Raw genomic sequence first — 13,121 nt, forward strand, 5'->3', positions numbered from 1 at the left:
CCCTCGCAATAAAGAGCATCATGATCAAGTCATCTGTGCTGATCGGTGGATAAAAACCAGAGAATTGTGTGAAAAGCCAAATGTCAGCTCTAACGACTTGGAAACATTGTTAGCATGTATTGTTATTGCAAAGTCTGTGCGGGATTGGTCCTGCAGATGCTTACAGAAGAACAAAAAACTCATCAAATGGAAGTTTGTCAGGATCTGCTGGACCTATATGAAGCTGAAGGTGACAATTTTCTGAATAGCAACATCACCAGAGATGAGACATGGTGTCACCGCTGCAAGCCGGAAACTGACAGACAGTCCAAGGAATGGCGATACGCGAATTCTCCATCATAGAAGAAATTTGATGCACGGCCATCTGCAGGCAAAGTGATGTGCACAGTCTTCTGGGATAGCCATGGTGGGGTTCTTTTGGATGTCAGTTTTGTGGCCACACAACTCATTGCAAAATTCAGCTGAACTGTTTTACCACATCCACTGCACAGTCCAAATTTAGCACCTTCAGACTTCCACCTCTTTGGGCTGTCAAAGCTGTAAGGAATGTTTAGCCTCAGCTGGCTCTGATTTTTACAAGCAAGGCATGCAGGCTCTGGTTCATTGTAGGCAAAAGTAAGTAACGCATAATGATGACTACGTGGAAAAATGGCAATCTGTAGCTGAAATATTGCTCTGTTTAGCTGTGCTGTTATGAGTTGTGTGTCTCCTGTCATTTCCATGAATAAAAATATGAGGCATTACTTTCGGAATGACCCTTGTACATTGACAATGACCCAAGTACATTATATTTTTATGGAATTCCTTTTTATCTCATTACTTAATGATTCCTACATTGATTTTTTCTGCATATGTGGGTGTAAGTTTTTACAGTCGATGTCACATTCCGTGAAGTCTTCTGGTCCTGTAACAATTTTAAGATGTAAAGTGTTTCCCTTACTGTTACAGGTGGCCTTCATGGAATGACTGATAAAGTATGCCTGCAAAATTGATTGATTCATTGATTTTTCATCTTGATTTGAACACACACCTAGAAGAAGATTACTGAATCACACATTTGGATTTCAAATCGCTGTTGTTCCAAAATATTTTTGTGTCAATTGATGTGATTTTCCTCTCTGGTAAAGCCTTTTTCATGAGAAAGTTAAAAACATTCACCATGGCTTAGGTAGCATATTATACTGTAGCTTTTTTCCCCTAACCTGTAACCCATGACTGGCTGACTTAGATCATTCATAGATAACAGGGAATCAATGCTTTATTGTCTGCAGTAAGAGCACACCCAGAAACAGTCATGATGTTCCAAGAAACCCACAAATTGAAAACAGCCTTCATCCTTTTATTCTTAATTCAGTTTTTTAATCAACAAATTTTCTGTGGTTAATTTATTTTCAGTGATGCCAATACAGATAACACATTGATACTTACTCTCTCTCATTCGACGGAGCTTTTGAAGTTAAGGAAATGAGAACTTTTTAGGGGATACTCTAGTTTGTGCTTGGTCATTGGACAATATCAATAGATGCATCTCTAGAGAGCCTACGAGTAAATTGTTATACTTTGTGATTCATGTGATCTGATTGTGAATCAATGCATGCTAGTGATGTTGCCTCCATGAGAATCTCGATGGTATAAAAAAATTTACAAGTTTTACAAAGTTTTTGAGAGGTGCTACGCCACAGAGTACAGATTAGCATTGTAGTAGAAAACGCCACTGAACACTGATGGAGAAGAACAAGCCTCTCAAGCAGAAATTTTTAAGCTGTAAAACAGGTTTAATCACTTAATTTAAGAAACTAATAATATAAGAATGTTCTCTGGTGGTTAAAGAAGCCACTCACAAGGCAGTTTTAGTGAAATAATACAACTGGTGCAAAGGATCAGAAACATTTCTGTACAGGCTGCCCATGCAGAACAATAACAAATGTATACAAAAAATCATGCATAAAGTGCATCAAGTTGCTATTATGGATATTAAATTCCTTGTGGACTTAATGGCTGAAGATTGTGATATAGTGTCCTATTTCAATATAGAGTGCACACATAAAGAAGGAAATGACCAACATTCCCAAGATCTGACAGTCCATCAGAAGCCTCCAGTGTATAATTTTATTTTTTCACTATCATGGCATTTTTTGTTGTTAACACTTTCAAGAAGGAGTGCCATATATTGAGTAATACAATGGGATAGTCTCTATTGATGCAAGAAACAATATGAATGGCTCCAGTATGAAGGGTTTATGCATTGCATTTGGTCAAATGTTTTCTGACTAAGAACATTCACCTCATCTGTCACACTTCTCATCTTTCTAAAATGGCTGCTTCAGATCTGTGATTACCAAAAATAATAGTTACTCTGAAAGCCAAGAAAAAATAATGATTATTGCAATTTAAAGTTGTAAGCTTTCCAGAAGCAAGTTTCCATATACAGAGTTACAAACAGAAGAAGAAAGGCAAGTGTAAATTTGGAAATTCACAAAGCATCTACTCTGACTTTTGATTAAGGAAGGTAAGAAGTTATTAATGCTTAACAAGAGTGACAAAAATATTAGGAACTACCTAACCAGCCAACAACAAATACTTGGCACTGAGGGGAGAATGTGAATTACTTACAGCACAAATTCAGAAAAATGTATATCACATGCAAGATCAGTGTGTATATTGAAGAATAGTGGTAAGAACAACTCATCATGAATCAGTAACAACATTAGAAAATTTCTACAAAATCAGATAGAGCTGAATAGCAGATTGATATGAAACTGGATCCTTATTAAGAACAAAAGCTTAACAAACTCAAAACAAGCATGTGGGCAGCTATGCAAGAAGTGTTCAATGAATTTGAAAGCAAGATCTTACCTGCCAAGTTTTCAAAAATCCTTACAAAGACTTGGTCCAGTTCAAATACCAGTCAGTCAGTCAAAGTTGTCAGAACAGATGTTGGTTGACACGATGACATCAAAACAGAAGGTAATAAAATCAAAGCTGAAACACTAAATTAAGTCTTCCAAATTTATTTCAACAAAGAAGGTCACAACATAGTTCCTACTTCTGATCATCTTATGAACATGAAAAGAGAGGTATAGAAATAGATAATCATAAAATTAAAAGACAGCTGAAGATCATAAACAGGATATGGACTGCTGAATCCAACAGGACTGAATCAAATGTGTGGAACAAGTGGCTCCTCATCTAGCAACAGTTTATCATGGATTGTTAGAATAATGATGGACCCACATGACTGAAAACAGCTGTAGGTAATTTCAGTCTTAGACACAAGCCGCAAGGCCGTTATGTAGAAGTACAAACTTATCTCTCTGGTGTCAGTTGACTGTAGAAATGTGAAACATAGTTTGTGTTTCAAATATTTCTCTGTAGAAATCAGGTCAGACTCCATGAGACTAATCAAGTGAATTGAGGTTTTGTCTGTTCATTCATGATAACCATGAAGCTGTTGACAGCAGAGGCAATTTTGATGTTGTGTTTCTTCATTCAGGAAAGCCTTGAGTACTGTTGGGTATCATCAGTTACTGTAAACTGAGGAGGATCTGAGCAGGTAGTGTGAATTCAACCATTTACCTATTTTTCAATATTTTGGGTATCTGAGCATGGCATCTCAACAAGAACACTGCTCTGACAATTGTCGTGAATTCTTGACTGACTTGTCTATAACAATGGTAAGTTGGAGTGCACAGTACCGACAAATAACATTGACAGTAGGTGTGTAATTTGTATGCTGCACTCATAATGTAAATACATTGGTACATAACCTTCTGCTGACATCAGGTATTTCCAGTGTGTAGTTGGTAAAATGTAATATTTTTACTTGCATGTAAGCATCTCTAGTGCTACTGTTTCATTATTTGTTCACTGTCAATACCTTTTAGACATTACAATGCCTAATTACAAAACTGAATTTTTGTAGGGTGAATCCAATCATGTGAGTAGACAAGAATTTTCTAGAATCAACTCAGAAATCCAACTACAATCCAGAATTTCTTCTAAATGCTGTGAAAGTTGTCAAATTCGGCAGTCAAACTTCAGAACAACACACAGTTCCTTATACAACATTAAATGACAAACTCAAGAACAGATACAAATATAAAATAGGTGGCCAACCAGTTTTAACCAACAGTAAGGAAAAAATCTAGTTGATGGAATATTGTGTTTTGCAAAGGGGGGTTTCCTTTGTGGAATAATAGTGCTAGGAACATCATACAAGCATCCTTAACTGATCAGGGTGGACTGAAAAAAAGATTTCATGACAATTGATCTAGCTGAAAGAGGATAAAATGTTTTCTGGAAAGAAATCAGGAACTAACAGCTACAGTAAGTGAGAACACAAACAGAACAAGAGCAGCAGTTACTCAAGAGACTGTGAAAGATTATTTTAAGAAACCTGAAGTGTCCTAGAATGGTGTTCCTCCCTCCAACATTATAAACTCTGATGAGACTAACTATTGTTTTGATCATAGACAAGTGATAGTAACAGTGAAACAAGGTACAAAAGACACCTTGGAAGGATTGTGGATAGCACTAAGTCAGGTATCAGTATAATGGTGGCAGTGGCTGCGGACAATCCAGTCCTCCCACAATACAGTTTATAGGGTAAAACATCTCTATGATATTTTGACTGAAGGAGGTTAAGTGGTACAGGTTATAATAGGAATCAAAGTGGATGATTTGACTTAACAATGTTTGTATCACAGTTTACTCAAATTGCCTCACCTTACAATTAGCATTTAGAGGACCGAAAGCAATTATAGGTGGCAATCTCTCAAGCCATCTGTCACTTAATGTGATTAAACTGTGGCACAAACATGGCATTCAGTTTGTGCTTCTACCACCTAACTCTACTCATTTGTATCACTTTGTGGACTTTTTGAGACCTCTAAAACTTGCCTGAAGTAATGTGCTAGATAACTTGAAAAGGAAGAATAGAGAGGTGGCTGCAAAATCCGAATTTTCAGGTTGTTGAAAGGAGACTTTGACAATAAAGCTATCACTTCTAAATCTAATGTTGTATGTGGGTTTAGAAAAGCAGGAATTTTTCCTTTCTCTCTAATAAAGCATTTTCATAGCCTCTAGAAAAAACAGATACATGACACTGAATCACCAGAGGTTTCCTGGACAATAGCCTTTGAAATGCAACTGAAACTGGTTCACTCCAACGAAACAAACAGAATGCCATGCCAAGCAAAATGCTTAACATCAACTCCAGGAAAAGGTATTGCTGTCAGGGACTTAAATGAAAGTGATAATGACAGTGCTGAAAGCAGGGAGTCCCTGTCTTGTGATTCTGAGTCTATCTCCAGAACATCTAACAGTGATGAAGAACAGTATAAGTCAAATGAAAATGAAGCAATGGACAAAAAAAAAAAAAGGATAAGATTGCCAAGAATTCAATGAAAATGATCTTGCTGTAGTGAGGTTTCCTACAAAAACAAGGTACACATTTTTTATTGATAAAATTAATAACTTCTCTAATGACACTTATGGAATCACATTTCTGAGGAAGAAAATTCTTGATGGTGATATGTACTTTGTCTTTACAGAAACTTAAAATACAACAGAGGTGGAAGAAGCAGAAATTAATAAAAAAAAGTTGAGCCAGAACATACAAGACAAAGTAAATATGTATTTGATGGGATATATGACATGATAGTGAGCCATACAGTTACTGAAATTGAAATTTGTCTGTCAGCTTTCCTGAATGCAAGTGTTTTTACAGCAATAATGTTGGATTTAATGTACCTATGGAAACTTGTTTAGGCTATTTTTTAAAATTCAAAACATTGGTCAGATACCCTATACTGGAAGTCTGCTTCCATTTTTACATACAAAATAAATAGAGATTGGATTCACCCCACCAATAATTAAATTAAAATCATAAGTGCAATAATGAATTAAAGATAATTTAATACCTGAATATACCATCATCAAGATTGTATAGTAAACACTTAAAATTTGTATTGTCATACCACTACAGTAAATGGACGATATTTTAAAAAGAACTGTTGTTTTTTTTATTTGATTCACCCCAGATTACAGTACTAAACAAAATAAATGCTTATGGAATGATTCCATTGGCGAAGATGTCCAACCAAATGGAACCCAGTATGTTACTACTAACAGAGAGCTATTGTCAGAAGCAAAAGTACTGCCTGGTATCCCTCAAGGTAGTGGAATACAGAATTCACTTTTCGTACAGCATATGTTAAAATGGTTCAGCAAATAATATTTTTAAATCCACAGGTTGTTCATATGATAGAGTTGTATGCAGGAAAGTAACATTGTTGGAAAACTGTTACAATTAGCAATTGTCTTTATAATAATTCAAAATGATCAAGCATTTAGGAGTATCTCTCTCAGACAATATAAGTTAGAATGGACACATAAGTCTAACCATAGAGAAGACAGGTACCAGTCTTAGTTTTTTCTGAAGAATATTAAGGACATGTAATTTTCCCCACAAAAGCTGTTACTTATTTGTTTTAACCATTCTTTGTTATTGTTAACTGTTTTAAGACCCTCATCCAGTCTGAGTATAGGAGAAAGAACAGATTTTCACTTTGCTTAAGGTTTGTTTATCACAGAAATCCTCCACAAATTTCAGTGAGTGATGCTGAAAGAAATACTTTATGAATCTCACAGAGAGATACTCTCAAAACTGCAAGTGCATGTACTTCAAAAAGTCAGAAAGCACTTAAAGAAATTTTTGTAGCCAAGATCATATTCAAACCTACATTTTACTGACTGGTTTCAAAAGGCATGATTGTCATCTTCAGATCTGTAACATAATGCATTTACAAATTATTATTTGTGTTAGACATTATAAAATAGGAAATAGCAACCACACATTCACATACCCATAAAAAAATTTTAGTTGTATGTTATATGTGCAGTCATTAATCATGCCATGTTAACATTTTAGTGGAGAATACATTGGATATTCCACACAAGTTCGTCAAAAATAAATTTACAAACATGTTTGTCACAAGTAAAAATATACACCACTAAAATGTACCTTGTGAAACTTGGCATGTCTCCATATCAAGCACTCCTCTGATGCACGCCAGGTGTTAAATTCCACAATATATAGTAAAAGTGCAAATTTATGCCAACGTGGATTTTAACAACTGACAAGCATCAGAGTTGTGCTTTTATAGATATTCTAAATTCCACAAGGTGCATCTTAATGGTGTATATTTTTAGTTGTGAAAACCTGTCTGTAACTATATGTTTGATAAACCTGTATGTAATATGCAACACACTCAGAACTAAAATGTTAGTATAGCGAGAGTAATGAAAAGACAATGGAACATGACATACAACCAAAAAAGATTTTCAAGGTATGTAAATGTATTATTGCCATTTCCTCATTTGTAATGTCTAACAAAAATAATGATGGTAGATGAAGTACATATAAATGCATAATGTCACAGATCTGAGGTACACACAGATCACTCCTTCTCAACTCTCATTGTAAGAAATGTCTGTCAAGAGTTATGTTATCCCTCCAGCTCACACTTCACATAATAATTGCAAGGATAAAATTATACATTCCATTACACAGAAAGCACCAACAATCTTCCTTCTTGTGCATAATCTGAAAATGGGACAAAAATAAGAGGGTGGAGTGTGAGGAAGCGGGGGAGGAGGGGAGGGAGGGGGTAGGGGAGCAGCAGATATGTTTCTGGTATATCATACTCCTTTCCTAACGTTCTGTCTGGTGGCATGTGGAATACAGATATAGATGTCTAAGATGACTAAATTAGTCTGTTAGCAGCATAATGTACTTTTTCCCTGTACAAAACATGAATGTTTTCTAGAATTTACAATCACCTAACAGAAGATTATTCATGCATGTCTGATAAAATTTACTGATATAGTGGACTTATCCAGACTATTGTAACAAAATTCATACTACTACTATACACCTGTATCATTCTGACTATATGGTAAACACCTGTGAAGTAGACTGAAGTCTTAATAGTGCCATAATGTGAAAAATAAATTCAACATTGCAAGTGATCTTTTTGATTTAAGTGATTTTCTATTCAGCTGAGGCATTCATTGTCAACAGTTTCATCCATCCCCAAAAAATTCAGACAACTGGTATCTCTGATACTCACTCCATTCTTCTACATCGACACATCTTACACTCTGTAACAAAACTGTAAGCAGCATTGTGGAATCTGTGAGGGGTTGGGACTAACTTGTAGCAACTTGACAACTTTCTGTCCTATTTAACATTTATTCTATAAGGAGTAAAGGAACAATTGCACTCTATACATCTCAGAGAGATCATAATCTCACTTATCTTTGTACTCCGGCTAGAGAAGAGATTATTGAGAATAACTGCTAATATAAGGAAATGCAATCCAATAGGGCTACATCGCAGAATATGATTTACTTACTGTGTGATATTTGTATGGAATGACAAGACACAAGCAAAGTGTGGCAAGATGTATCATATTTTCACATACAAGTTAATATAGCACATAATCAGTATTTGGAACTTTAAAACAATCTACCATAGTATCGCACACTTCATGGTACCTGAAAGAAATGTAAGATAGGTAAAAATGTGGTGTCCTGAGCTCCCAACCAATCAAGTATGATATCTCTAAACCTCTTTAAAGTCAATAAGGTAATCGTATAACAGGTGTTGTCATACGTGTATTAACTAAAAAATGGAAGTACAGCTTTACATGTACACGCTACAGTATAAATAATAAAATGAGAAGTAAAAAATTTGTTATAAATCATTTACTATTAATTTGTTTTATTCAATCATTGAGTCCTGTTCCTGACTTGGATACAGAATGACTATTTGGTTTCAACTACAGATGATTGCCCAAGAACCCTACAAATCCTCCAAAAGATAATACATCCTAAGATGGTTGTTTGACAAGTGCTGCCATTATGGATGAAAAATGAAATATCATCCACTAACCACACATGTACATTCAATGTTAGCTATTGTAAAACAGCTCAAGCAGTCACAAGGAAAATGGCTTTAGGCAGATGTATTATTTTATTAGCTAACTGAGGCATTCACAAGAAATGCTCCTAATACATTATTAGCTGTGTCAGTTAGGCAGCACAGAAACCTTTCTATCAAGGAGTGCACTGAACTAGATTATTTCCATTTCAGGACAGGTGTGACGAATGTAATAAAACTTGTGTGAATTTCACTTCCAATTTTCATTGTTATTTGGATAAAAATGTGCTGTTCCACACAGTTGCATTATACTTAACACATATGGAGAAAAATAAAGAATAAGATGAACTGAAAGAATAGAATAAATTGAACAATTCGAAGATGGAAAGAATAACAAATTCATTCAGTGTGAGAACATATTTTAAAGAACATTTACACAGTATAAAGATTAAGAGAAAAATCAAGGGAGGGCTTTAACTTAACATTTACAACAAAAAATTGTGCAGTTTCTTACTGTACTGGATGAAGGGACTTGTATTCTGACCTCCTAAGTATTCTTGACTTATTTTCTAATTTTTAATTGCTCCCTAATCCTCTCTATCTATACTACATACACCCCTACTGTTGTTCCTCACTGTAAGAAACTTCAGTAATCAAATGAGACCTGTGTGTTTTTGAATTGTTAACATGTCATTTTAGTGTGTGAAAACACTGCAATAGGAATCCTTCCACTGGTACTCTAATTTGTTGACTACATGCTCAAGATGGCAATATAGTTTCACAGATTCACATTGAGGGCACATCAAGATGAACAATGGTACTAAAAAGAAGAGAAAGAAAAGACCATACACTGCTACAAACTCTGAATTGATTATCTACTCATGAATAATAATAAAAGTTATAAGAATCATAATTTAGTTCGCAAAATTTTCTGTTGTTCAAGCCAATCATAAACAACTGTCAGCTATTTCTTTAATGTCATCTATTTCTTTAAAACCTTTTGCTTCCTGTAAATAAAGACTTAGAGGACCACCAAAGAAAAAATGAGGTGAAAGATGATATCATTTAATAAGCCCTGTTGTACATAGTGAGACAATGATCACCACCAATGTACAGTAACATCTGAACAACAAGACCTTACAGAAATAAAAAACTGGAAAATAAGTGAGAAACAATATGTCTCTGAAATTTAGCAAAAACATATATCAAACAATAAACAAGAGCTCAGTTATACAGAGACTACATTATTTCACCACAGCAAAACTGAAAACCAAAATTCTCAAATATTTTAACAACTGGCAGAAAGCTATAAAACAAACATTAACATATCCACTGCCTAGCACATAGAATCACTCGCAAAGAGCTTTTTGCTCCTGTCATTATACAAGCAGTAACTATCACACTCTTCTTGCACAAGCCCACAATATTTGCACATATGTTACGAGCTATCCAGACTTGTTCCATGAACAAGGTGCTGCAACTACAATGGAGGACTACTCAGTATCCAGTACAGTATTTCCAATGTTACACTCATCACACACAACAGTAACTGGAGCTTCAGTGAAGTTCTTGTTCAAGTAATGTTAGCAGCCTAGTCCAGTGAAAGGTTGTATTATAAGTATAGATCCTCTCTATCAGTCTCAGATGTCTCTTATGTAACATTTTTCAGATTTGCAAGAATGATGCTGTTCACATGTCTAACAGAAAGTTATTCACATTTTGAACACAGTAACTTTCTTAAACTGTTGCCAATTTATGCGTGGATTGAAGTCTTTACGCTGACATTACAGTGCTGAAAGACAGGACAGATAAGATCACAGAGAACTTTTTTCTCTATTGGAGCTTTCAAGAAAATACGCAATCCTACCTGGGAAATACTTTCGGGGTTACAGGTAGAGTCCTGCTCACTTATGGACTCTGACATTGGTTCGCTGATCGTTTGGATGCTGCTGGATGGCGGCTCATCAGGAGATGTTGAAGTATCACTCTATGATGAAAAATTAAAAATTATTTTATATCCAGTTTTGACAATCTTGTTATTCAAGACAACAATGAACCTTCTTTATAAAAAAATTAAATAAAATAAAAATAACTTTTAGAAGAAAAACCATTAATAAATATTAAGACCTTTCATTGCCTTACCTATAAAACAAACAGTGAGAGAGATGTAGTAAATATGAATGTGGTGGGTGGATGTGGCAAAATATTCAAGAAACTGATTGTAAAAGTTATTTCACAGATTCAGATATTAATGCACTATGCGACAAAGTATATACACTACAATAAAATGGTAGAGCTGAAAGTGCAAATTGAGACTAAAAAATGAAAGGGCCAGTCAAATATTCACAGAAAAGAGAATACTATAGAAGTGGATGTGATATTCCTTTATACATCATCTATCAATAAATAACAATTAGTGAATTAAATAAACACTAGATACTACATTCAAATTAATATACAACAAACTACTTTCATATTAATCAAAAAACTTCAAATATTTATGTTTTAGACTGAAATATAATCTTAAGGGCTACCAAAGTATTGACACAGTTTTTGGAGAAAAAACTCTGTTTTCATGCATTAACAAATTATATAGCCAAGCACTTGTGTTATCACAACTCAACCAACAAATTAAACAGTTAGAGACCAAATAGTGCCAGAATACATTATAATACTAAGCATTCACAGTCTCAGTGTGAATCATTCACTGGATATATTTCATAGCAGTGAAAAAATATTGTTTCCAGCTCACATGTTTTTACCAGCAGGTGACAAATTAGTGAGTGGCAGAAAGAAACAGAAAAAGAAGTAACAGTTCTTTTTAGTACAAGTTGCAGGAAAGCAAATAAAAGTATTTCAAGAGGCACTGAATTTGCGTAAACATGCTATTAATAAACAACAACAAGAAAATCCACAAACAGTGTTTCAAACACAACATCACATTTACGAGTACATTGCAAGCACTTGTACCTCCGATACAGGGGCCAGGGGCCCAGTGATATTTTTCTGTTCAGTCTGTTGAGGAGATAATAGTGAGCCGTTGGCTGAGGAGGGTGATGTTGAAGCATCCGAGATTCTTCCCTCAGTATTGTCTGCTAACAACTCGTCCACCTGAGACACCATATCTCTGATTTCAGATTTGACCTCACTAGTCATTTCAGCAGTCATTTCCTTTATGTAGTCAGCCACATCGGCAGTTGTTAAGAAAGCAACATTGTCTGCAGGTACACCTTGTGACTGTATTAGAGTAGTTGTTAGAGTTTCTCCAGGCATCTGGGGTGGTGTTATCTGCTGTGGAGACTGTTGGACTAGCATTTGCTGTGGTGGCGAGTGTTGCAGTAACAGCTGCTGCGGTGATGTCTGCTGCAGTAAAGGCTGCTGTACGGGGGACTGCTGAAGTAGTAACTGGTGTGGAGGTGACTGCTGAAGTAACAGCTGCTGGGGAGGTGACTGCTGAAGTAATAGCTGCTGGGGAGGTGACTGCTGAAGTAACAGCTGCTGGGGAGGTGACTGCTGAAGTAATAGTTGATGTGGTGGTGATGACTGAAGTGATTGTTGCTGCTGTGCCGGTGGTGGCTGCTGAGGGAATACTTGTTGTAGTGGTGATTGCTGAAGTAGTAATTGCTGTGGTGGTGATATTTGAAGTGGCTGCTGTTGTGTTGGTGGCAGCTGGAGTGGAGGCTGTTGGAACTGTTCCTCCTGAGACAGAGGCTGTTGGAATTCTGCCCCCTGCGGCATTGGCTGTTGTACTTGTGCCTCCTGAGGTTGTATTGTTTGGGTTTTTGCCCCCTGAGGCAGTGGCTGTTGGATTTGCACCTCTTGTGGCAATTGCTGTTGGATTTGTGCCACCTCAGATGTTGACTTCTGGAGTGGTACCTCCTGAGACTGTGGCTGTTTTACCGGTAATTGCTGGACTGGTGTCTGCTGTTGTGGAGGAGGTGTCTGTGGTGTTGGTGATGCAGGAGCCTTTCGAGGCGTCTGCTGTGACTGCTTCAAGGATGAAGACCTTGTCGGTGGTGGAGTGTCACAAGAAGAACTGTAGCCATTTCCCTCACTGTCTGACAGTAATACGTCCACTTTTGAGATCACTTCCCGAATCTCCGACTTTATTTCGGTGGCGAGAGACTGCAAAAGGAAAGAAATTTATTGATATGTAATTGAGTTACTATCTATTAAC

General features: G+C 36.0%; 1 protein-coding gene across 1 annotated transcript in view; it reads right to left on the reverse strand.

Moving 5' to 3' along the window:
• Window positions 1-13,121, reverse strand: part of LOC126281283 (uncharacterized) — an 895,930-nt gene that overhangs the window by 43,818 nt on the left and 838,991 nt on the right. The window contains exons 13-14 of the mRNA XM_049980105.1: window positions 11,915-13,069; window positions 10,812-10,931 (exon numbers count right to left, since the gene is read on the reverse strand). Coding sequence (XP_049836062.1) covers window positions 10,812-10,931; window positions 11,915-13,069 — 1,275 coding nt within the window. The remainder of the gene's footprint in view (window positions 1-10,811; window positions 10,932-11,914; window positions 13,070-13,121) is intronic.

Source organism: Schistocerca gregaria, chromosome 7 (assembly GCF_023897955.1).
Source record: "Schistocerca gregaria isolate iqSchGreg1 chromosome 7, iqSchGreg1.2, whole genome shotgun sequence".
NCBI classification, from domain to species: domain Eukaryota; kingdom Metazoa; phylum Arthropoda; class Insecta; order Orthoptera; family Acrididae; genus Schistocerca; species Schistocerca gregaria.